The following is a 23,475-nucleotide window of genomic DNA, read 5'->3' as shown; positions in this document are numbered from 1 at the left end:
AGGAATGCTACTCCATTACTGGAATACACTCGTTTTGGTACCCACACTTAACTTTTCATTATCCTCTTTGGGAACTACCCAGAAAAGAAATGCGGGGAAGTGAGGTCTGAACTCAATCTATTATTTATCCAAGGAAATATAAAAGGGGTGGCCTTAGTGAGAAGGAAACAAGGAGGGGCAGAAAGTTCCTTCACCCATGCAGGGATATTGGTGCTACTAGCCAAATGGTAATATGAGAGGTACATTTTTAAGCCTTTTTATAAGTATACACAGATAGCTCATACACACTTGTGTGAGGATTCATAGCAAATGGTAACTGAATGGCCACTGCAGGACTGGACTGTTTGCTCTATCAACTGCTGTATGGACTGTTTGCTTTATAGACATTTATGGCCACAAAATGGTTCAGCTTCCAGGTCCATGAAGTCTTTGGGCTCCCTTGTGACTTTTAAGGAAAGTATTAACTGTGATAGGTGGTTTTGAAACGTGGACTTCTGTAATAGGGACGTCATCTAGACTAATATGAACATACGAAGGTCCCACATGTCCCTAAAACTAAACCCCTGCATTATTCATTCTCACAGCATTATTAAAGTTCTGCTTTTTCTATTTAATTCCAAAATTAACAGTGTCTCCTTCATTCCTTCTAAATTTGTGTACAAAAGACACAAACTTTTCACAAGAGCCACAATTGTTTTCATGAAGCAGACCTAAATAGATGAACAGTTTAGTCCTTTAATTAGTTAACAGGCTAGAGTAGTATTTTCACAAATATCTACGGGTCAGATTTTAAAGGTGCATAGTAGGATTTTCAGAAGTCCTTACCTCCCCATTGAAATCGTTGAAGGTTAGGTGCTTAAGTGCTTCTAAAAATCCCACTAGGCATTGGTTTGATCTTTTGGCACCCAGATCCCTTTAAAAAATTGTCCCTTAGTGATTGAGTGTCGGTCCCATTCATATCAGTAAGTCTTTCATTTATGTACTTTTGAAAATCTTATGCCCCACTGTAAATAGCAGTGGTTCTTCTACCTGGGGCATGATTTGGGTAAGAACTCCATACTGCAGTGAGGAGACAATGTTTCGCTTATCTTGCTATCCCAAGAGGGCCCGTAGATGATAGATGTTTTACCAGTGAAACACTAGGGTTTTCCTTAACACACTTGCACCAAGCTACAGAACTTCTCGTTACTTCATTTGAGGATCTTTGTTAGTTTTTACTAACAAAGTCTAACTGGTAGTCATCTTGGACTCGCTCTTTAAAGACCTAGAACGCATTCTTGACATGCATTATAGGCAACTGTAGCTCAAAGGCTCGTTTTAATGTTATATCAGTTATAAACAGTAAAAGCTGTAAAATCTGGCTGTGGACATAATGTTTTAGGGACTTCCTGAGTCATAAATACTTGAATAATACAAATTAAACATCACCTTTAAAAAAAAAAAAAAAAAAAAAGTTGTTAATATGCGTTTACTACCATGGTAGCATGAACAATTTGTAAGCAACATAATCTTTCCTAGCAAAGGATGCTCAGAAGGTATACTGATTGTAAGTTATAAAAAGTATAGTTTGTAGAATTTATATTGGCTACTGTTTTTGTCTCCTTTCTTCCCCTACCAGGAGACCTCTGTGTTGTGTCCAAGTTTTCTGGCCACTTGATTAATTACAGGTTCAATCAATAGGTACAAATGATAGAGTTTGACCATCTAACTGCATGTTTTATAGATGCAAATAATAATCATGTTCTTAAATCAAGTAGTTCCAATTTAGAGAAGTATTATTCATGTGCTCAAGCGTGTACCCCTTGTGTTTACTAAAATTAGGCTCTGCATCTTTAATCGTAGAACTGTACATATTTTGAAACATTCACTTGTATGGAAACTCATATTTAACAGTTTCATGGGGTTGTTTCTTTGGAACTAAAAGTGTTTCTCAAGAGCCTTTTTTTCTATCAGTTCTCAGTGAAAAGAGGAGAGCAAAGCCATCCGCTTACCACAAAGCAGTGCCACCACAAAGGAAAGATTAAGGGTTTAGAGAGAGGTCAATGTGGGTTTTTCTCTAACTAAACACTTTCCTAAAGTTTCCTTGTGGAAAAAATAATGAAGTCATCTAAGAGTTTTTAAAGAATTTTTATTTCTTTTTCACCGTCTGCATTCGCTTGTCTTCTCAGCATGGATGTTTAATCTTTCTAGGCTTTGTGAATTGGTCCAAATGAATAAGTGGTGAGCTGTCTCTCTAGGAGCTAGAGGCTTATTCTAAGGCCCTAATCACTGAGTAAACACATCTTTGCCCTCCCTCTCTTACAACTGCTATATAATAGTTGAGATTCTAGCACAGTAACCTGGATATTGCAGGGATCGACGCTTTGAAATGCAGAATGGCTGATCCTCAAAAACAGACAGTGCCTGATCTTCCCTTGCCTCTTTCTTCTTTTTAAATTAAATATCACCACAGAGATGGTGTTTTATTGCTTGATATTGTGCATTAGTGCCCTGGATTTTCAAGTTTAGTTTCAGTCAACATTGTTGGCTGCACTTATATGGAACTCTGCATGTTAGGCTTATTAATGGCCTTTCCTGACACATATGTACTTGGTTCTGAAGAACATTCAAATTAAATCAGACAAACATTAATGTGAATTACTAATCCTTTTCTCAGAGTCTGATGTTCAAATGTATTCTTCTTTTTTTCAAACGGACATTGTTAAGCTTTCCCCAGAGCCAGCGTATTAGGTTACAGAAATAAAATTACCTGCTTCAGATTTTACGCAGCATGCCTTAATATATTAGGGCTGGGTACCAGATCAAGATCCAGTTGAAAATGTTACTTCCACTGGATGGAATTGAAATGACTGTATAAAGCAAGTTGCATGTGGAAACACCAACGCTTACCACGTTTGTCTTCTCAAAATGGATGTTTTAGTAGTATTTTAAATGATGTCCCTAAGAGTCATTGTTCTGGATTATTTTCTTTTGCTTTTTTAAAAATTACGCGCTTGATTAATTAAAGTACCAGATAGAAGTGTATGAGCCTTTCTGTGACTCATCTTTTCCCCTGATTCTTCTCTTATGTACATGTAGCATGACCAGTCACTTCCCAACATGTGGTCTGCTGCTTTTATAGATAGGATGCACAGTTCCCTTCTTGGCTACCTTCAGGTCGAACTCGGGTATTAGTTGATGGAACAGCATGCAGATGTGTGACTCTGTCCTCTGCAACCAAAATTAATCTCTAAAATTAGTCTGGATTTTTGCAAAATGGGCATCATTATTGTTCTCAAACTTTTGTATAACCAGGAGCCAGGGAAACGAGAAGTCATTGTCATTTAGTTATCTGATTGTTTACAAATGAGTTAACGTAGTATTCTCAAGAAAATGTTTCGATGGAAGGCATGTTTTACATATAGGACAACTAGACTGAATGTCATCTTTACAAGCCAAAAAATTATCTCATTCTGAAAAATAAATGTGAGCTAGATGTTCCTTGGTATGCATATTTCAGGAGGCTGTCAAATGTTTACTACAATTAATTTTGTTTAAATAAGCTTTTTATTTTTTCATTAAAATTCATATCTTTAATATTAATCTACTGTAAAGATCTGTTAAATTACTTTTTTTGGCATCTGAAGAAAACTTTACACTGTTCTTGGATTTTGAAAGAGGGTGTGGACTTAAAAATATATATATTTGTGCATGTGTTGGAGGGACAGCTTGACTTGAATTGCGAGAATTTGACTTTTCTTCTGTTTTACTCTAAGCTGGATGAAAGAAATGCATTGGTTTGTTATAGAAACGTTTGTACAAGTGCAGAGAGTGACAACATTGTGCACACTTACATATACGCGTGTCATAGAAATTTTAAGTTCCTAAAAAGACTTCTTACACAGGTATTTTCATTGATCAATATTTTCTCCTGTCTTTGCAGAGAAAGCTTCTTGCTATCTACCTCCATCACGATGAAAGTGTACTAACTAATGTGTTCTGCTCACAAATGCTTTGTGCCGAATCTATTGTTTCATATCTGAGTCAGAACTTCATAACCTGGGCATGGGATATGACAAAAGAAGCAAACAGAGCAAGGTAATACAGTCCTGAGTTGTGAGCTGGGCTGCTTTTCTCTATAGGAAGCTTGTAATCTCTGTCTAATAATGTTTTGGTGCTGGTGTTTGCTTAAAAAAAAAAAGGAAAGCCCTGCTATGCTTTTAGCAGATCAGTGGAGATGTGCTGATCTGTGCCAGCTGAAAACACTAGTCCTTATTTTCATTATAAGGTTATTTGTTACCACCGTATGTTAGGGGAGAATTAGTTTACTACAATTTACTTCATTACAGACTTCTTTTCTCATGTTTACTTTGAAAGCAGAACGCTAGAAACCAAGTGTCCAATGTTTTGTGTTGGATTGCTACCGAGAGTCAGCCGCACCAGTTGCTTGACTGGGAGAGAGGAGCCCGCTGGACCGGCAGAGGTGTCCTATCATAATTATTGTCTTTGTTACTGAAAACTTCATATCGTAAATACATATGTTTACATGCAAACACATTTCAGTTCATCCGTAGAAGCTAATTATAATGCTAGTATAGGGAGCAATTTATAAATTAAAAAGCTAGTCATTCATTCGAGTGATATGGAATAAACAGTTTTATAACTTTTTTTTGGTATTGATCAAAAATCACAGTGCAAATATAACATGTATTTATCATTTACCTTGTGTCTTACAAAATAAAAAATTAATAACTAAGGAAATCGTACATTTTAGGCCTTTCCACCAAGGTGGGTGACCTATTCAATTCTAGTATAGATTAAAGGATAAAAATAACTTTTATCAAAGATTTTTTTTTTATGCCTTCAGCAATCCATAACAATATTTTCCTCCTTTTAGATGTTGGATTTAAACAGGGGTACATTTATTTGGTCAGTTGATTATATTGTCTGTATCAGTGATTAACAGGTTTTGAAATTGGACCCATTTGGATTTCTAATATGAACTTTATTTTGTTATTTGACATGCTCAGGTAATTCATTTGCCATAATGGTGTTTTGTGTGTAATAATGTAATGTAATTAATTTTGCTGCTTGGTGAGCAAAAGAGGATGCATCAGTTTAAAGGCACCTTCATTGTTTTTTTTCTTCATTCAAGTGATACTTGAACAGTGAGAAATCATCCAGATTTGTGTTCTTATTACTCTGTGCTTTAGTATTAGATGGATTTCAGTCTGTATTTGCACATTTTCATTTCTGAAACATGTAAGATGTATTATTTTTTCAGATGAAGGACAAGAGCAAAATTATCTGATATATCCTGTTTTTAAAAAAATCTTAAAAAGATAAATTGCACATTGTCATTATTGCAATAAAACACCCTTTAAATTCCTCTTGTTTAAAAAAATTATTTTAGTTTATTAATAGATAAAAGGTGATGAAGAGCAGTGCCAAAAGAGATAAAAATGAAGCATCCAGGGTCTTTCATGAGGCCAAATGCATAGACTGGAGACTTGGTTAAATCTTTTGGTATTGCCATTCATTGGCAGTAAGGAGCCTCCTCCTTTGCTTTTATCCCACAACTTAATGTAGAAGGAAACACTATTTCTAAACCATCTGTAGTGGCTAAGTTCAGTTGGCTACCTGCTGTTATATTGTTCTGTTCTCCATTTAATTCTCTAGTTTCTTTTATTTTACAATGACAAAAAATTGCAGTGTAGTTTCTTTTGAAAAACTGTGTTTGAGGGGTTTTTATGACTGACAATCAACAGCCATGTAATTGCTTTGTTGTGTTTTACTAAAGAAATCTATTAAGTAGCACAACTTTGATACACTAGTAATAAGAGTTTGCAGGTTACAGAGACACCTGTGGTGACCAAAGCGACAGAAGCTGCTTGTTAGAAAGAGCCGGTACAGCTGTGTCCTATTAACTCCTTATGACACTTTTTAAAACACAAAATAAAGGGCTTGTTTAAGGCTTTATAGCCGTTCTCAATGAATCTAGTCGCTGATTGTGTCCTACGATAGGATTCTTAAGCCTTCATTTTTTGCTTTCTATTTACAACAACAAAGAAACTGTTATATTAACAGTGAGATTTTAAAATAGTGAGGGGTAAACAAGACATTTCAGTACAAAATAGCATGGGTCTTCATTTGTGTTTAATGTTACATCTTGATCTTTGTGGGAGGGACTTCACCTTCTTTTCCTGTTTGGGAAGTGCCAACACAGTATGGGCATTCCCTTAAATAAATAAATGCTGATTAGTGCCACTGTTTAACTACTACATTGTGATAGTTATATATGAAAAATAGAAAACATTTATTTGGGAAACAATTGTGGACATTGATCTGATGTTGTTCATTTCTAGAAATACACTTGCAGCATTTTAACTAGAAGAATAAAACACATGCTATCTGATCTTAGTGCTTATAATAGTGGAAAACTACTGTGATGGGAAGGAGAGTTAGGCTCCATTTATTTGCTGATCAATTAAATATAATTCTGACGTACACCTCAACTCTAGGCATGCCATCGTGTAGTAAAAAGAAGGTTTTCAGTGCTCTTTTATGAGTAATTTGGTGTGGAGAAAGGGTTTCAATTAAGCTTAAATCTTTTCATCATCTAGGCAGAAAAAAGGTGCATCCTTGCCTGAAATACTCTGTTTTTCTGTTCTGTTCTCCCCAGTTCTCATTCTCTTTAAAGGTTGGGATCACTGGTACAGACCCCCTGATTCTGTGCAACGTCCTAGTGGAGTAAATTAGGATCCGAAGTGGACAAAGAGGCCCATGCTAGCAGATTGCACTGTAAGACAGAGGCCTAAAGCAGAACCAGATCACAATACAATTAAATGTCTCTTGTGTGAAGACTGAGCAGATTGTGTTACTAATGCCCATTACTATTGGTACCAGATAGACCTCTGAAAATATTAACTTTCAGGCTCAGCAGCAGTCATACTGATGGGGTAGTCTCATAGTATAGTAATTTGTGTGCTGTACGCACCCAGCTATGTGAGAGAGACAGAATCAAAAATGTTGTCAGCTATTGAGAATGAAAGTGTATTACTGCAGTCTTTCCTTGTCAACGATGCAAATTATCACAAGGGTTTTAATTATTTTTCGAGGCTGAGTCCAAGCCAGAAACAACGTAACATTCCTAGACTTTCTATTAATCATCATAGATTGTTTCAGTAATACGTTCAATTAATTTTTAACAAATCTGGTCCATTTGGAATCCTGTGAAAAAAAGAAAGAGCTTCACAATGCTGAGACGTTTCACAGTTGTTTTTAACAACATTTTTCAGTCAGCTGTAAAAGGTGGATGCGCCTATAGCCGTGGATGGTCTAAGTCTAGCAGGGTTCACTATCTTACAGAGCTGGATGCTTTTGATCCATCTATTCAGCACCCACTGGAGTAGGTCAGTGAGCCTCTCCTAATTGACTTCAATAAGAGCAGAAGTAGGACCTGTGAGCACAAGGGCTGGGTGGTCACTGTTACTTTCATTGACACAGAAATCACGTCATTAGACACTTTTTTTTTTTCTAAATGCACCTACATATAGAAGCAAACTTCCTCAAGCCCAGAACACACCAAAAGGATACAGACCGTGCCATGACAAGAAATGCAAAACCTGCCAACACATCTTCACCACCCCCACAATTACTACATCCCACAACAGAGCCATCAGCATCCCTGGATCTCACAGCTGCACCTCCAGAAATGTAATATATCTCATCCAATGCACCAAATGTCCTGATGGAAAATACGTAGGAGGGACCAAACAACAACTGTGCACCAGAATGAATGCACACCGGAAATCTATCAAAGACAGAAATACCCAGTTACCGGTGGGGGCACATTTCTCACAGGAGGGCCACTCTCTCCAATCTCTCAGTCCTGATCCTCAAGGGAAACTTATACAACACTTCCCAGAGACGAGCCTATGAGCTCCATTTCATCAAACTCCTGGATACTAGAGATCATAGACTAAACATAGACATTGGATTTTTGATACATTATAATCTGCCTGGCAACTGACTCCCCAGCCCAGCCCCTGGTTTCTTTACTTTTCGTTCCATCCAGGAAGAGCGCATACCAACTGCTGACGCTTCCTTAGCCTGACGAAGGGTTTTTGAACTCGAAAGCTTGCTTAATAACTATTCTCCAACCATTTGGGCTGGTCTAATAAAAGATATCAAATTCACCCAAGGAACCTTGTCTGCCTACATATAGACAGCTTTTTTGTCAACTAGGGTAGTTATAGCTGGACCAGGTAACTACATCAGTTGAGTGTCAAAGCTGCTAATGCCTCTGATATGAAATGCGCAAGATATCAGGCTCTTTTTTTCAAGCAAATATTGCAAATTTTGTTTTGATGCTGATATATTTGTCGGAGATTTGCTGTAAAGTTTCTCGTAAATGGTAAGAGTAGTGGAATAAAATGAACAGAGTGTAAGGTGTAAAATAATTATTAACTAAATTAATTTAGAAAATGTCTAGTATTCTTCTTCTTTGGCAATCCCTTACAGTTGAGGTTGATTGTCTTCCATGATTGTCTTATCTGTGTGGCCAAAGATGAGGCCTATCTGGGATCGGCAGACTTTACTACAGCTCGGATATGTGTTTACGTGTAGGGTGGGCGATACTGAATTCTTGATTTGGACTGTGACGCACTGCTTCTGCTGCTCCCACTTGTCCATCTCCTTTGGTTGTAGTGAGCTTTCAAAGTACTGAGATCCTTGCAGCAGACTTTCTCCATTTGGGGCGATCCTGGGCGATAGTCTCCCATGAGTTGACATCCAAGTTGCATTTTTTTTAAGTTGGCCTTGAGGATGTCTCTGAAGCACTTTCTTCCCTCCTCTTGAACTTATGCTTTGGCTGAGCTGGGAGAATAAAATTTGCTTTAGGAGTCTGGAATTGGACATCCGGAAGACATGGCTGGCCTAGTGAAGTTGATGCTGAATGATCATTGCCTCAGTACTCATGCCATTTGCTTACAGGAGGATGCTAATGTTGGTGCATCTGTCTTCCCACTGGATTCAGAAGATCTTCTACAGGCAGCGTTGATGTTTCTTCTCCAGCAACTTTAAATGTTTCTTGTACGTTTTCTATGTCTCAGCGCCGTACAGCAAGGTGGGGATCACGACTGCTTGATAAACCAGGAGCTTGGTTTTGGATCTGATGTTGTGATCTTCAAACACCCAATTCTTCAGGTGTCCAAAGTCTGAACTTGCACTTTTGATGTGATTGTTGGATTTCTTCATTGATGTAAGCCTTCTGTGAGAGATGGCTTCCAAGGAACACGAAATACTCAATATTCTCCAGAATTTATGGATTCTGGATTATGGGAATCTGTGGATCTGGATTACCAGGGCTGGGGACTGTTCATTAAGAGCTTGCTGGTGGAGGGACCTTAATCTTCTGAATGTAAGTGTCATACCCATTTTCTTGTATGCCTTTGTAAAGATGTTGAGAATTGCCTAAAGGTGTGCTTCCGAGTGAGCACACACTACAGCATCATCAGCATTCTGGAGCTCAGTGATTGAGGTCAGGGTGGTCTTGGTTTTGGTTTTTAATCGGCTGAGGTTAAACAGCTTACCGTCCATTCAGTAGTTTACCTCCACTCTGGCTGGAAGCTTATTGGCTATCAGATATAGAGCATTGTGGTAAGGAATATTGAGAGGAATCTGTGATGGATCCATTACTGAGCTCTATCACTTGCATACTGTCATGGAGCAGGCAGAGAATGGTGACACATTTTGGTGGCCACGCATACTTCAGAAGGATCCTCCACAACACTAGTCAGCTGACAGAGTCAAAAGCCTTTGTGAGGTCAAAGAAAGCCAAGTAGAGAGGCTTATGTTGTTCCTGGCATTCCTCCTGCAGCTGGCGAGCTGTGGAGAATCACGTCAGTTGTGCCTTTTCATGCCCCTAAAGCCACACTGAAATTCAGGGAGGAGCTCTTCAGCAAGTGGAAGGAGACAGTTCAAGATGGTTCTTGCAGTGATTTTTTTCGTGTGGTGGACAGCAAGGTGATCCCTCTGTAGTTTCCACAGTTGGACTTGTCTCCATTCTTGAAGATTGTCACAGTCATGGTGTCCCTGAGGTCATCTGAGATTCCCCCTCATTCCAGATCCTTAAGATGTGGGCATGAAGCTGTGATGAGGGCTCCTCTCCTCCCTGTTTGAAGATTTCAGCAGGGATTCCATCCACTCTAGATGCATGGGTTGTTCTTCATCTGCTTGATGACTTTCTTCATCTCATCAAGGGTTGGAGGGATTCTGAGATCATCTCTGACTGGGTATTATGGGATGGAGTTGAGAACACTCTTGTCAACAGCAGTCTCAATTGAGATGGTCTTCAAAATGCTCCTTCCAGCTAGCATTGATGGTTCTCCTTTACTCAATAAAGCTCCCCCATCCTTAGGTCTTAAGGGGGTTGGTCCCTGAGTGCTCAGGCCATAGATGGCTTTGGTGACATCGAAGAAACTACGCATATTGTAGATGTCAACAAGATGGTTGTTCTCATCAAATCAATCTTGATGTTTCCTGGTAGAGAATCCAAATGTCTCTTCACAGGTACTGATGACAGTTGTCTTGAGGGCACCCCACATCCTGCTGACATTCTCTCGTTGTTGCTTGGAATTCATCAGTTTTTTTTTGTTGACACATTGGTGGAAGAGGTCTTGCTTGCTTGGGTCCTTGAGTCCTTCAACGTTGATTTGTTTTTGGTGGCATTGCTTCTGCTGCAGCCATCATTTGGGAGCTAGTTTGAGTGATACAACGGAGTGGTTGCGATCAGTCCAGCAGTCATCAGCTCCTAGTGTATCTTGAGTGATGCAGACATCTTTGCAATTGCGGGCATAGAAAATGACATAGTCGGTCAGGTACCAATGCTTAGATTGTGGGAGTTGCCATGATGTCTTGTGCCTGTTTTTTTCTGGTAGCACAGGGTGTTGGTGATGATGAGTCCATGTTCTGTGAATTTGGTCAAGAGGAAGATACCACTGCAGTTGACCTTTCCTGCTCCTTCCTTGCTGATGGTTTCATTCCAGGGGTTAGAGTCCTTTCCAACTCTGGTATTGAAATCACCAAGAAGAATAAGTCTGTCTCTCTCCAGAATGTCAGAAAGGACTTGGTCAAGGTTAGCATAGAATTCCTCCTTGGCTTCATCAGCGGTGTCAAGAGTTGGGGCATATGCACCTATAACAGTAGCATATTGATTTTCTACTAGTTTAGGATGGGGGGAGGGAGGGGTCATGAGGTGCTCATTAATTCTGATAGACGACAACTCATTGAGTTGGTTTATGAGTTAGTTCTTAATGGCAAAACCAACTCCATGAAGTTGGAATTCTCCTTCTTGTTTTCCCTTTCAGAAGAAAGCATATCTGCCTCCTGTTCTTTGAGCTGCCCATCTCCCGTTTGCCAGGTCTCACTCAATGCAACTACATCTATGTTGTCACCTGTGTTCTTGGGCCACAGTTGTAGTGTGGTGCATTATTAGGGTTGTCTATGAGGGTCCTGATGTTCCAGGTTCTGAAAATGATGGTATGACGTCGTTGGTATTTTTGACTGCAGTAAAGGTGATCCCACAGAATGTGGTTTTCCAGTCAGCAAGAAATACAGAAAAGGGCTGCTCAGTCACAGTTACAGCTGCCCTTCTGCCTCATCCAAGTGCTGGATGACCTTGTAATTGCCACCTTCATGCCAGTTCATGACTAGGAGCTTCCAGACCTCACAATCCTGCTCCCATTGCCATTAGCTGTTCACCAAAGGGCTTGAGGAATGTGCTGGAAAAGTTGTTTTCATGGAAGACACCTGTGCATTACTACTTTTATCATGGAGTAGCTGCTGCACGTTAGTTTCTACATAACTCTTGGCAGAACGAGACCTTGATCTAATGGCAAGGAGACCAAGACAACTAAGGATCTTGTCCCATTGCAGCTTTCATCTGCCTTCACAGCTGTTGAGATTCCAACAGCTTCCACCTGCTCTGCTGTTGAGGACTTGAAGACCCATGGCTGCGGGCTGGGCAGGCTTACTATACTGGCAACCTGTACTTGCCATGTCACAGCACTGTCAAAGGATATATGTGGCTTTTCAGGAGGGAAGCCATTGCCTTCTGCTGTCCAAACCACATCCTGGTGCTGCTGCTGCTGCTTGGTCCGTGACTGCTTATTCACCAGTTACCCCTTCTTATTTCACAGCTAACCTTCCCTGAAGGTCATTCCACTATCTACCACCTGTGGACACACTGGGTAGCAGTATAGTTCTGCCCTACAGATCTAGCATTATTATAATAATGTATGAAAATCTCTTTGAAGAAGTTCCTTCTTCCTTGTATCTTAACCTTAGCTTCACTAACATAATTGTTTTTTATTTTTCTTACTTGTAATTTGGAGTTTAGGTAGGTCATTGTAGTTGAGAAGTGAATATTTCCTCACTGTGCAGAGCTTAGATGGCTAATGAAAGAGCCACCAGGCAGATACAGTACAACAGGAGGATAGGTGGAGGGTATGCAGTCATCTTTCATTATGGCACAGAACTAAGCTGTCATCATGGCACTGATATTATCATGGGACTTTTGCTTCATGTTGAATCATTCCAAATACAAGTCTAAGCACCAAGCTGTAATCACCTGGAGGGATAACCTTCATTTAGTATTATCTTAATTGGGCATTTTGAATGTAGTCTTTGTTTCTTTAAGGAAGTGGATTTTATTTTTGTTTGCACGTGCACACTTTTATGAGTGAGCATAGCAATACATATTATTCTTACTGAGAGAAATAGCGGTAACTGTCTTTAACGTGCTTATCACTTTCCATCATAACAGATTACCTTTCCGAGAACCATTAAGACTTCCATTGTTTGCACCAGGTCCTTAAAATTCAGGAGAGAAAAAAACTCAAGAGCTAGAGATGTGACTTTCACCTGTCCCATTAAATTTAATTCAAAAGGGGCTAGACAAATTCATAGACAGTATATCTATTAATAGTTGTTGAACAGAATGGTTGGAGATATTTCCTGTGGCATCTCTAAACCAATAATGGTGGATGCCAGGGAAGGTAATGAATATGGGATGGATTGCTCTAGCTATATCCATTTCAATACTTTCCCTTTTAAAGCATCCACTCTTGCTACTGTCAGAGATAGGATATTGGGCCAAACGGACCATTGGTCTGGTCCAGTATGACACTTCTTATATTCTTAAATGTGGCTGTATATGTATTACTGTCTTCACTTACACATTAAATATATGCATGTTGTAAATGTGCATGTGTTTGTATATATGGGGCATAAGTATAATAATGCATATAGATGTACGTGTATCACTATGTGTGCATACATATTTGCAAACAGACACTATACACTATATTAAAAACTTCATTATGAGAACATTAAGGCAAACACTATCAAGAAAGCTGTCCCTCCACTTGCTCCCGCTTTACTTGCAGCTTAGCTCCGTGATTCCAGACAGCTTAGAAGCGTCATGGGTGCGTGCGCCAGCACCGCTGTCAGGCTGTCTCCCAAGACGGATCGCATTAGGGCACCACTGGGGTTTGTCCTCAAGACCCCTGTGAGCCATCTGTGCTGCCTTATTGGTGGGCTTGAAAACAGGTGGGCTGGGCTTGCTTTCTTCATGGGAACCCTGAGCTCAGCTGAGAGGTAGTACAGCAAGATTTCTTCGAAATTTCCAAGTTATGGTAATGCCAAATAAGTTTACCTTAACATGTGTGTGTGCATGCGCGTGTAAAATGCTTGGGCAGGCATAGCAATGTCGGACATAAAAAAGTGACTAGAATCTCTCTTGACTTTTTTAACTTTTGAACCCCAAGCCCCTGGTGCAATATTTCAGGACATTTCCAGCTTTCCTCGGTTGTGTTGACAGGTACCTGTTAGTCTAAATGTTCAAATGATAGGGTTTGTTTGGGTTTTTTTTTCATTTGACTTAAGCTTAGGAAAGAGTTAATTGAGTAAAACATTTCTCAGCAGCAGGTTGTCTTCACCTGCAATTTCCATCATCAAGTAATTAGCCATATTCACGGTTGCTGACCCTTAGTACTAACCTACTGAATGATGCATGCCTGGATGAAGTTGACCATAATACTCTAGCTTTCCAATCCCATTTGATCCTCCAGCAAATGTACTGCAGGTGTGGGGTCTATGTGTGTTAATTTTTGACTGCTTCCCAGGGCGCAAATACAGATTTGGTATAGGTTTCTTGCAAAAGAGTTGGACTTGTTTTGGAGCATTATGACTTTCACTGCACACTTCTGCTCTCTTTTGTGGAACCTGCCTATTTTTGCAACATTTAAATTAATTTACATCAATAGCAATACAGTGCTAGTCAAAAAAACCAGCCAGGTCAAGAGTCTAATTAATGTTTTAAAAATAAAGGTTCCTAAGCACCAGGCGGGTTTGTCATTTTCTCTATGGTTTGTTTTGAGGAGGAGTAGGAAAGAAGGTGAGGAGGGAACCCTCCTGTTCCATGATTACATCCCACCCGCTCATTTTCTCCTTTTCTACTTTGCTTTTGATTTTAGTGGCCGTCTTAACAGAATGTCAAGATCAATTTGCAGCATGGTTTAACTCAAGGTTTGCATTCTGCCAGCAGCAATTGTCCCTACAAACAATGCCATGTGTTCTTGTAACTTCAGAAGCTTTTAGAAGGATCATGGCAAGGGCAGCATCTAATGACTTTATTAGTGTAGGGTTTCAAAATGGGCTCAGTAATTGTTCACATCTCTTTGTCATCTAGTCATAATTACTGCATAGCATTGTTCAGGGTTGCACTTGTGAATAGTTTCCTAATAGCACTGAAATGAAGAAAAAAGGAAAAGGATAAAAGGTGATTGTCTCTTTAGACTGGGAACAAAACTGCCTGTATATAGATGATGGTTAAACTGTTTATAATACTTAATACATCCAACAGAAAAGGTGAGAAGTCCTTTATATGTGTATATGTATATATACACATTTTACACACACACATACACATTTGTGTGTGTATGTATATGTATATATGTACGTGTGCGTGTATATATGTATATATATCACAAAAAATCCTTGCCATATATATCTCTTTTATTGGACCAACTTGATAGTTGGGAGAACTTTTGGACAAGCTTTTGGGCATCAAATGCCCTTCTTTAGGTCTAAGGCTGTGTGCGCACGTGTGTGTGTGTGTGTGTGTGTGTGTGTGTGTGTACATGCACACACTTGGAGCTGATTTCAAGTTGCTGGTCTAAAATATGTGTTAAACAGATTTAGAAACTTAAAAAACAGCGTAAAGGATATTTGTTTTAACTAGTATATTATTGGTGAGAAAAATGCTCTTATATGAATACAGTAACCCTGCCTGCTGATCTGACTAACTTATTTTTTCAGTTAATAACATGTACCTATCATGATCCTCTGGGTACATTGCAAAAAAAAAAAAGAAAAAAAGAAAAATTAGGTCAGTTAAATCAACATACAAAACTGACATATTGCCAGGTATTAAGACATTAGTGCTCCACAACAAACCAAAAACTATGCATCCAGATCTCTTCATAAAGGATTGATCTTGAACTGAAGGTTGACAAATTTGGGCTCAAGTGGACCAACAGAAAAAGTTAAAACCAGAGTAGAAAAAGGTGATTCTTTAGTTCCAGACTTTTATGCAGGGACTATTAGCTTAGGTACAAACATTCGGGGAGGTTATATTGCACTAAAAATGGCCACCCAAACTAGTTTAGTTTTCCCAGGTGCAGATCTTACACTTAGATCCCTAAGTAGGTTGATCTAAGTGCAAACTGTACAGAAGTTCAGGAAGATTAGATCAGTCTAAAAATGGCCCTTCCCTGACCCTGATTTACTCTAATCAGGCTCTTGGCATGAGTGCGTGCTGGTAAAGCTGGCTCCGGGAGCAGTTTGCAGGAGAGGCAGTTCAGTAGCACCAGGGAAGTCTGGGGGGGCATGGTGGGGGTTGGCAGAATTGGAGCGCCTGTCCAGTCCTGCCAGCCCCCCCCACAATCCCTGCAAGCTTCCCTGATGACCCCATTACCCCCTCTGATCCTGGCAAAACCTCCCAGACCCCACCAACCCCTTCCACAGACCCCGCTAGCCCCCCCACCCCCCACTCCTCCCAAGCTCCCCTGCAGACACTGCTTGTCCTCCCAATCCTCCTGTCCCCCATTGGACCCTATTTGCCCCCCTGATCCCTCCCAAACCCCTCCCCTGCAGACCCCCTTACTGTCCCAACTAACCTTATATCATAGAATCATAGAAGTCGGGTTGGAAAGGACCTTGTAGATCTTCAAGTCTGACCTCCTGCCTGGGCAGGAGGAAAACTGGGCTCAGGTGACCCCAGCCAGGGAGGCATCGAGCCGCTTCTTAAAGACCCCCAGGGTAGGAGCCAGCACCACTTCCCTTGGAAGTTGGTTCCAGATCCTAGCCGCCCTAACTGTGAAGTAGTTCTTACGGATGTCTAATCTAAACCAACTCTCCACCAACTTGTGGCCGTTATTCTAGAGGGGGAGGATCACCTCCTTGGACCTACTTGAGATGCACCTGTGGATTTATGATAAGGTCCAGTTAGCCCTGCTGACCGTGACCTTGCACTGTCGGCCCATGTTCATCTTGGAGTCAATGATGATTCCAAGATCCCTTTCTGCCTCCGTGCTCTCAAGAAGGGAGTTTCCCATCTTATAAGTGTGCTGCTGGTTACTACTGCCCAAGTGCAGCACCCTGCACTTGTCCGTATTGAAACGCGTCCTGTTTTTGTTAGCCCACCCCTGCAACCTATCCAGGTCTTTCTGCAGAACTTTCCCTCCCTACTAGTGTGCCCACCTCACCCCAAATTTTGGTATCATCAGCAAATTTGAACAGGTTGCTTTTCACCCTGTCATCCAAATCACTGATAAAGAAATTGAACAGTGTGGGCCCAGGGACTGAGCCTTGGGGGACTCCACTGCCCACTTCCCCCCAGGTAGAATATGACCCGTCCACCACCACCCTCTGAGTACGACCCTTCAGCCAATTTGCAATCCATCTGACTCTGTAGGCATCAATACCACAGTTGCCTAGTTTTTTAATGAGGATGGGGTGGTCGACAGTATCAAAGGTCTTGCTGAAGTCCTGAAAGACTACATCCACAGCAACACCTGCATCCAATGCTTTTGTGACCTGATCGTAAAAGGCAATCAGGTTGGTCTGACATGACCTGTCCCTAATGAAACCGTGCTGGTTGCCCCTGAGCATCGTCCCCGATGCCGGCCCATCACAGATGTGCTCCTTGATGATCTTCTCAAAGCGTTTCCCCAGGATTGAGGTAAGACTGATGGGCCTATAGTTGCCTGGGTGCTCCCTCCTCCCTTTTTTAAAGATGGGGGACACATTGGCTATCTTCCAATCATCTGGCACCTGGCCCGAGCACCACGAGCGTTTGTAAACCCGTGTCAAGGGCCCTGCAATAACCTCTGCTAGCTCCCTCAACACCTGGGGTGGATTGCATCTGGACCTGCTGACTTGAACACGTCCAGCCCCTCCAGAAACACTCTAACCTCAACCTTAGGTCTTGGGGCGTTCCCCTCGAGTCCATCTTGAATCACGGTGGGGGAGTCCCGGTCCCTGCACAAGAAAACGGAGGTGAAGAATTTGTTAAAGAGGTTTGCCTTCTCCTCTGGCGCAACCACCCGATTACCCAGAGTATCTTGCAGGGGCCCCATGTTTCCTGGTGCCTTCGGGTGGGCATTTTTAATTCTAACCCCCTCCAACCCCTCCAGATGTCTGTACTTTCCCTTATTGACAATTTTCCTAGGAGCTACTGGGATGGAATAGGGAAGAACAGGTGTCTTTAAGCCAAGACCGAAAACCTCCTCAAAGGCTCAAGACCAGTGGCTTGAATTGAACCTGCAAATGTCCCAACAAAGTGCATAACATTGAACAGAACAATGTGCCTGATGCAAGAAACATTGAATGAAAGCAGGTAGCTGCTTTTTCTATTCTAATACCTTAAATGTGAGAGTGGTCTTCAAGCAGACCCTCATGTAGTATGAATTGCAGTAATCCAATTTGTGAATAATTTTCAGCAGGGACTTTATCCTCTTCTAGTTTTCTTTGAGGCACAGATCCATCAAGGTAGTTAGGTAGCTCACTTGAATAAAAATTGATTAAAAAATTCCCAATAAAAATAAATAGGATCTAGGTGCTGAAATACCTTTGATCTGGGCATAAGTGCCTACCCGTCTGAGCAGTGTAAAAACCATCTTGCTAAAATGATGGTTGGCTGCTCTTACTACTTAAATATCCAGGAAGAGCTCAGGATACAACCTAGCCAATAGTTTGTAAACCTTGCTAACAAATGACTTCTTTACTGGAGGGAGCAGATATAACCTTCACCTTCCATTCTGATGGTTGCGTCTAGTCTACATCACAACCGTCATAGGTGCTAGACAGACATCCTGTTTGAAGCACTACAGACAGGAAGAACACCAAACAGGAAGCAGGCAGACCTGCATGACCAACGAAGCTCTTCAAAAAATGGCCTCAGCATTTCAAAAAGGATCCTTAAAAAATGAGGAACATCTCTGAAGTAGTTCCTTTGGAAGTGCTTCCTGAAGCATTTGTACGCAGCCCCTTGTCTCTCCTACTGACTGGAGAACTGCTACATGCCATCACAGTGGTTTTGAAGCTACAAAACTACAGCAGCTTTTGTACAATACAGAGGCCTAAAATGCAGCTGAAAGCCGTGGCTATTCATGGTACTGGCAGATACTTTGTTGGGATGCTCCTCAAGGCACGCAGTGAGTAAATAGCCCACCTTTTGGATTAGGGCTGAAACTGAAGTGTAAACTGCATGCTTAGCCCCTTGTATTATTATCATTATGGTTGGCTGCATTGTGTTTTTGTTGCAGAAAGTTCATGGTGTGTTTGGGGCTTATTTAGCTGCTTAGAAGAAATTTTTCCTACTACTGACTGGCAAATACAGGGTAAGACCCTACAACCAGCTAGGGATCAGGGCAGGTTTTGATTATGTTTGTACTAATAATTTTTTTAGATGTCCAGTATTGGCGGAGAGGAGGATTTTGAAATAGCTTTTTCTTTGAGAGTGAACGTTAGCTTGGGGCTGCAGAATGGAAGGGATTTTATCCCCCTAAGCCAAGGGTGGGCAAAATGTGGCCCATGGGCCAGATGCGGCCCGCCAGGCCTTTCTATGCGGCCCATGGGACCCCTAAAAAAAATTTAGAAAATTAATATATATCTACCCCTGGCTGCCTGTCATGTGGCCCTCAATGACTTGCCAAAACTCAGTAAGTGGCCCTCCGTCCAAAATAATTGCCCACCCCTGTCCTAAGCCTTGAAGGATGAAGGGAAACTTTTTGTATCTTATATAGACTGAGACATCCCACTCGTATATTCTTTGCCCTTATAGAAGGGAAGGATGGTTGGGGTGTCAGCTTTGGATATGAATCTGTGTGCATTGCATGTGAAGTCTAAGTATTTTGTTTCTAGACACCTAGATAACCAGACTTGGTTGTCTAATTCCCCAAAATGCCACTTACGTACAGGTTGGCACTCTCTCTCTGGGTATGTACAGCTAGCTGTTCACGTGTGTAGGTCTATGCATGCAAGGATAGTGCCAACCTGTGCATAAATGGCATTTTTGGGAAGTAGATGACAACATGGATGACCATTTGTTCTTGTTGGCATTCAGAAAAGAACAGTGCCAGCTTAACTGTACTGTGTCCTTTTAATGGTTTTGAGACTTTATAACGGCCACAAGGTGTTGGAGAGTAGGTTCAGATTAGACATCTGTAGGAACTACTTCACTGTCAGGGTGGCTGGGATCTGGAACCAACTTCCAAGGGAAGTGGTGCTGGCTCCTACCCTGGGGGTCTTTAAGAAGCGGCTTGATGCCTACCTGCCAGGGGTCATTTGAGCCTTGTTTCCTCCTGCCCAGGCAGGGGGTCGGACTTGAAAATCTACAAGGTCCCTTCCGACCCTACTTCTATGATAGCTGTGAACCCCCTTGGATCGTTCTCTGCTTGGTAGTATGGGGACTCCCCTATTAAAAACATAGCCGTTAGCTTTTAAACACGCTTTTGTGTCCGTTTCTCATTGTCTGCTTTGTCCGAGCCAATAGTTACGGCATTATAAAGTGTGCCACTTAAGTGGATAAGATGTTAAGGATCCTGCTACATATTGAAATTGAAGCTGGATGGAGACCAGCCATCGAGTTGTTACACTCATTTTCATAGATGGTTGGTTCTTTTTATAGCTGGATAGTCAGTCATTTTTATCGTGTGATAATTACTTTGCATTTCTGGCTGGTCTAAATTTATTGCGTGATTACCCAGTTAATTGTGCGATGGTGACTTGGCACTTGTGGCTGATCTTCCTTTGCACATGTGACCAGTCTAAATTTATTGTGCGATTAACCAGTTAATTGCATAATATAATAAACCTAAGAGTGTATTATAAAGACCATATATAACAAGCTTATTTAAATATACCATCTCTTGGCCTCGTGTATTACAATTTTTAATTTAAACATCTAATACCTAAAAGGTTATTCTTAAATTAACATTTTAATGAGAGTTGTGTTGACTTTGTGCAGTATAAAATTAGTAATATGAAAATTATTGTGCATATTTAATATTCACCATACTTTTCTTTGTTCTTTAGACAGAAGCTACAGATTGTTTTGCATCATCACAGACACTTCTAAAAGTTTTACAGTTTCTTTAAGGAAGCTAGAACTAATGGGATGCCTGGTTCCTGAAGAAATTGTGCTCTTTGAGGATAGAAGACCAGGAAAAACTGAAAAGCATTAAAGATTCAAAATGGAAAAAATAGAAAATTATCATTGTTATGTCCAACTTAAAAATAACTAAAGGAATATTTATATTAAAGTAAAATAAATTATAATGGATAATCCAACTAATATTTCTGCAGGTTAGATTTTGTGTGGCCGTGCTGTTCTAAAAAAAAGACGGCTCATCCCAAACCCTATGCATCTTGCAGTGGTTTTTGGAGTAATTGGAGTAAGGTGTTATCTCTGTTTTAAAAGAATTTGCTAGATTTTCACTTTTTCAGTATCATAGATTGCTTCCTAATACAGGTTAAGGGCATAGATAGCCTTTGACCCACTGCAGTTCCACTGACATCCATTCTGGCCATTGCACCAACATATGGCACTTAGAATTTAATGAATTGAAAATGGATTTCTAATGTTGAGCCCATATGAATACATTTAAAATTTAAAGTGCACCTTTGTGTCTTCCTTTTCAATATCATTCTTTAAAAAAAAAAAAAAAAAAAAGCACAGTACTGTCACATTTTGAATATAAGGGAAATTTTAGAACGGTGTTTCTGAAAGTCTTCCCCAAAACTTCAGAGCATGATGCTGAACAGTCCTACAGCTGCTTTGAACATTTGCATTCATAAAATTCTCATAGTTTTATCAAAGCTTGGTAAATAGTGTGTAAATAATGTGACGGAAAATTCTGGAATAGTATTGTTCTTCTGGTGTAAGGAAAATGGGTATATATACATATTGCATACAAATGTATGTAACAAAACATTTAAATTTTGAAGGAATGAAAGTTTACATTTGAAAATGGCGTTGGAGCTGCTGTATTTACTAAACAAGCATAACATGCATTTTTGGAGACAGAAACGGGACTTTATATTTTTCTTCAAGTACATGAATATCATGTAATATCTCACAGCCTGTTTGCGCGCATTCAGAGTCTGGCATTCAGAAGCAAAGCACCATTCTCTCTACATTAACTTAAGTGTGTGTGTGTGTGTGTGTGTGTGTGTGTGTGTGTGTGTGTGTGTGTGTGTGTGTGTATGAACAAATGACTTTTTTGTCAGGGCACTGGCAGTGCTCTCATATTCCCTGCTTTTAGCTATAGCCTGTTGTAGGGTGTTGCTGGTTCTGTGCCCTGTAGCTGTATATAAAGGTTTTAAGAGGCAATTTGGAAGAATCCTTGGATAAAAGGTTGTCTGGAAATGCAGGGGCCTGGACTTAATGACACATGGGGGCCCCTTCCAGTCCTATATTTCTGTGTTATTTTTTTCATCTTAAAAAAGACAGAATTAGTTGCTTAGTTTTCCTTTACGTGAGCCACGTTATACCCTTATAGTTACCTGGGTTTCCTAAAATGAAAGTGTCTTGTGAAATTGGATGACTCATGAGAGAGACAATGGGACGCGTGTTGCTCTTCACCGCTGTACCACTAGTTTGAATTCAGTGTGTAACTGAAGGTTAACATGCAGTTAGTGTTTGTCACCTACATTAAATAACTAGACTGAAACCACCAACTTATTAGTAAGTAAGCGTCCACATCTCTTAAAAATGGTGTTGGGTTGGCAGAATGGGAAAGGAGACTGAACTGCTATCTCGTCTGGACGTAGTTGCACTGGGTGAGAATTCAGGGAAGTAGGCGCTATTGCTGCCTGGTCTTTGGCTCTTTGTAGAAATATAGATCATTCTTTTCTTTAGAACTTAAGATTTGCTGCACATATAAACTGAAAAGCAGTTTAAAAACTTGATTAGCAATCATTGTTACAGAGGTGGTTGCAGCTCTGCTCCCAGCTTTCTCCCTCCCCGTGCTGGGATGGGCAAACCATGCTGCAGGAACAGTAGCCTATGCCCAGCAGCATATCTTTTCCCCCCCACCCCCATTCCCTTTCTTCCCACCCACCATTGCTACTGGCTTCAACTGACCTGGGGAGCAGGGGAAGCTCCAGAGCTGCTTTTGCCAGTGTGCACAGGATTATTGGAGATGAGGTTGTTTTGGATGCCTGCCTAATGTTCCTTTTCACACACCTAGGCCTTGGAAAAGAACATATACATAGCAGGATATTAGAGTATTTATCTATATTATAAATACAATTGTTTTTATACTATTAAACACTTAAGTTTTATTAGCAGTACTATTCTTGTGATAGTTTCATTAACATTTATGCTACCTATGAGCCATATCGTTTAAGTTGATTAATTTTTTTTCCTTTGGGGATTTTCCTTAAAGATGTATTATAAAGCATGTTGAAGCATAAATAGACTTCAGCTGTAAAAAAAAACACAAAAAAACCAACAAAAAACCAAAAAAACCCAACAAAACATACATAAAAGGTTATGCAAACAGGGCACAGTATTTATAGGGTTATGCATTATTGTCTCTGGAAGAGCTTAAAGGAATTCTGCTAGGCGTACAAACTCCCCATGTATATCTGGCAGGTTTTAAAGAACTTCATGGCATAATACGCATATAAAATGTAACTCATTGAAAAATTCCAGTTCACTGTCGCTTTTCATCTCTTGCAAATCAAGCCTTGAAATTCCTGATCTGCCCTCCTTCCCAGTGCACGCACTCCATGCCATACTTACAAGTATTGAAACAGTACTTTATTAATCCTAAAAGCATACTAGCTCTAGGTAAGAGTTATGGACTTGTGACCTCAAACTTGACTTCTGCTGAGAAAACCAAGTGGCAACTCGGAGGGATGAAG

The 23,475-nt window shown here is 40.5% G+C and overlaps 1 protein-coding gene across 1 annotated transcript in view; it reads left to right on the top strand.

Annotated features, from left to right (window-relative positions):
• FAF1 (Fas associated factor 1) overlaps positions 1-23,475 on the top strand; it is a 258,161-nt gene that overhangs the window by 172,869 nt on the left and 61,817 nt on the right. The window contains exon 13 of the mRNA XM_025206090.1: positions 3,923-4,077. Coding sequence (XP_025061875.1) covers positions 3,923-4,077 — 155 coding nt within the window. The remainder of the gene's footprint in view (positions 1-3,922; positions 4,078-23,475) is intronic.

This window comes from Alligator sinensis, unplaced genomic scaffold, assembly GCF_000455745.1.
Source record: "Alligator sinensis unplaced genomic scaffold, ASM45574v1 scaffold256_1, whole genome shotgun sequence".
NCBI classification, from domain to species: Eukaryota; Metazoa; Chordata; order Crocodylia; family Alligatoridae; genus Alligator; species Alligator sinensis.
The sequence above is the reverse complement of the archived record's forward strand: the minus strand, read 5'-3'. Positions and strand labels throughout refer to the sequence as shown.